We start from the raw sequence: 2415 nt of genomic DNA on the forward strand, positions 1-2415 counted from the left end.
ATGCGATGTATACCACCTACTGTATGTAAACTTCTGGCGCCAAGGATATGCTTATGTGCATATGCTGTAAATGAGCCATTCTGCCCACAGAAATGTTGGTGCATATTGCTGTATATATACAGTATACAGCATATGGTTGTATATATTGTATATATACATGTAGCTCTGCCCCCTAGGGAGCTGCTGAGATTGGATTCCCCTGGGTTACCCATAGCAACAGTCTGTTAAAACTTATCCCTTTAACGCTTGGCTCAGACATTGAACAGTCCAGGGGATATGTGTTTTTTGTAATTTATTTTGAACTGGTATGGGAGAAGGGATGAGTGGGATAGGCCAACTATAACTATGCACAAATCTTGAGGACAACTCACTGTAGTGTATGCGGCAAGGCCGCTGCTTCACGTTGCCACAGAAGTGAAGATAGATGAATAGGCTCCTGTTCAAGTTACTCTTCAGGGTCTCAACATGGCAAACCCTTTCTCACGTGCTAGCCCTGTCCACTGACTCTCGCTGGAGTGGTCCCCTTCCTGGGCAGACCCCCGGCAAGCTCCCTGGTACTCATGGACACTGTTTTTCCTCAGGTTGCTCTGCCACTTGCTTCACAGTCAGTATCCTCTGGACCTCCTGGCTCAGCACCACACTTCTGGGCCACTAGGCCGACTGCCTGTGACCACTTTCCACACTGACAGTAGGAGATACAGCCGTCACTTTTCTCCTGGGACCTGGCTTCCCACCCAAAGACAACCTGCCACATGTGCCCTTGGCTTTTATGACCTATCCCAGGATACACCACTCTTGTGCCAACCCACTGGGACAGCCACAAAAGCCTGTGTGTCACTGGCTGGGTTTCCTCCACTGTCCAGCAGGCTCCCCTATTGGACACAGCGGGGACACTCCCTCAGACCAAGTGAATCATACATGGACACATTTAACAGACCTAACTATTGATCAGGCTCCCCTGATAAGCAGGCAGAGCAAAAACCCTAGCACCTACCCTAGCACCTACCTAGGAGGGTGCTACCTACAGTATACATTTTTTTTTTTTGCTTTATATTTACTTTTCTATCACATTTGCATTTTTAATTTGAAATATATTATGATTGTATTTTTTTAATAGCTTTTTTAAAATCCTTGTTCCTGAATGTGTATATAATCGGATTAAGCAATGGTGTCATTACAGTGTAAAACAGAGAGAGGACCTTGTTCAGAATATCTAGTTGACCTTTTGTTGGAATCAAATACACAGCAATTAACGTCCCATAAAAAATGAACACAGTGGTCAAGTGGGAGCTGCAGGTGGTGAAGGCTTTTTTTCTTCTTGTAATTGATTTAATTTTGAGGATGGTTAAAACAATATAGATATATGATATAACAATTAATATTAAAGGTGTTACAGCACAGATGAAAGATATGACAAAGGCCTGATTTTGGATCCAGGAAGTATCAGAGCAGGAAAGCTCTAGTATGGGTTCATAGTCACAGAAGAAGTGATGAATGATGTTTGGTCCACAATAATATAGACTGCACAAAGAAATGGAATCAACCAATGCCGTTATAAAACCCAGTAACCAAATGGTAATCACTGATTTAATGCAAATTGATTGGTTCATTATAGAGTTGTAATGCAGGGGCTTACAGATGGCCAAATACCGGTCATAGGACATCACAGTCAGTAGAAAACACTCTGAGGCCTCAGCATGTACAAAGAAGGAGACCTGGATGATACATCCAGCAAGAGACATGGTACATCCATCATGTAAGATGATATAAAGAAGGTTGGGAAGAATATCTGTAGACAGAATTATATCAAACAATGATAGTTGGGTGATGAAGAGGTACATGGGAGACTGAAGTGTTTTACTCAGATGAAATAAAACCACAATAAAAATATTTCCAGAAATAGTAACACAGTATATGAAAAACAGCACCAAGAAAAATAAAATTGTTATGCTTTTTATATTTGGAAAACCTGTTAGTACAATATAGGTTATGTTATTGTGATAGCCCACCTAGTAAAAGAATACAAAAAAATAAAATAAATAAAGGTTGTAGGCAAATGAAAATTCACTATGTTCAACTCCTAACAATTCTGGTTGATGGCAAAAAAGCAACATTTTATCTAATATTTATCCATTAAATTTTGTTACAATACGGTTTCAAAATATTACTATTCAGATGAGTTTTAACCTTTCTACATAGCTCTATGCTATCCTCAAAACAGGGTCACATTGCACTGTTTAATCTTGTAAGTACAAACCCGATTCCAAAAACGTTGGGACACTGTACAAATTGTGAGTAAAAAAGGAATGGACTAATTTACAAATCTCATAAACTTATATTTTATTCACAATAAAATAACATATCAAATGTAGAAAGTGAGACATTTTGAAATGTCATGCCAAATATTGGCTCATT

At 39.4% G+C, this 2415-nt stretch overlaps 1 protein-coding gene across 1 annotated transcript; it reads right to left on the reverse strand.

Moving 5' to 3' along the window:
* Positions 1-1094: 1094 nt before the first annotated feature.
* LOC309555181 (olfactory receptor 5G26-like) lies at positions 1095-1841 on the reverse strand (the record flags this gene model as incomplete). The annotated part of the gene is made up of 1 exon (XM_082257025.1): positions 1095-1841. The coding sequence occupies one exon, from the start codon at positions 1839-1841 to the stop codon at positions 1095-1097; it is 747 nt and encodes a 248-aa protein (XP_082113151.1).
* Positions 1842-2415: the final 574 nt, after the last annotated feature.

This window comes from Pelophylax lessonae (genome assembly GCF_965119305.1).
Source record: "Pelophylax lessonae genome assembly, chromosome: 4".
Taxonomy (NCBI): Eukaryota; Metazoa; Chordata; class Amphibia; order Anura; family Ranidae; genus Pelophylax; species Pelophylax lessonae.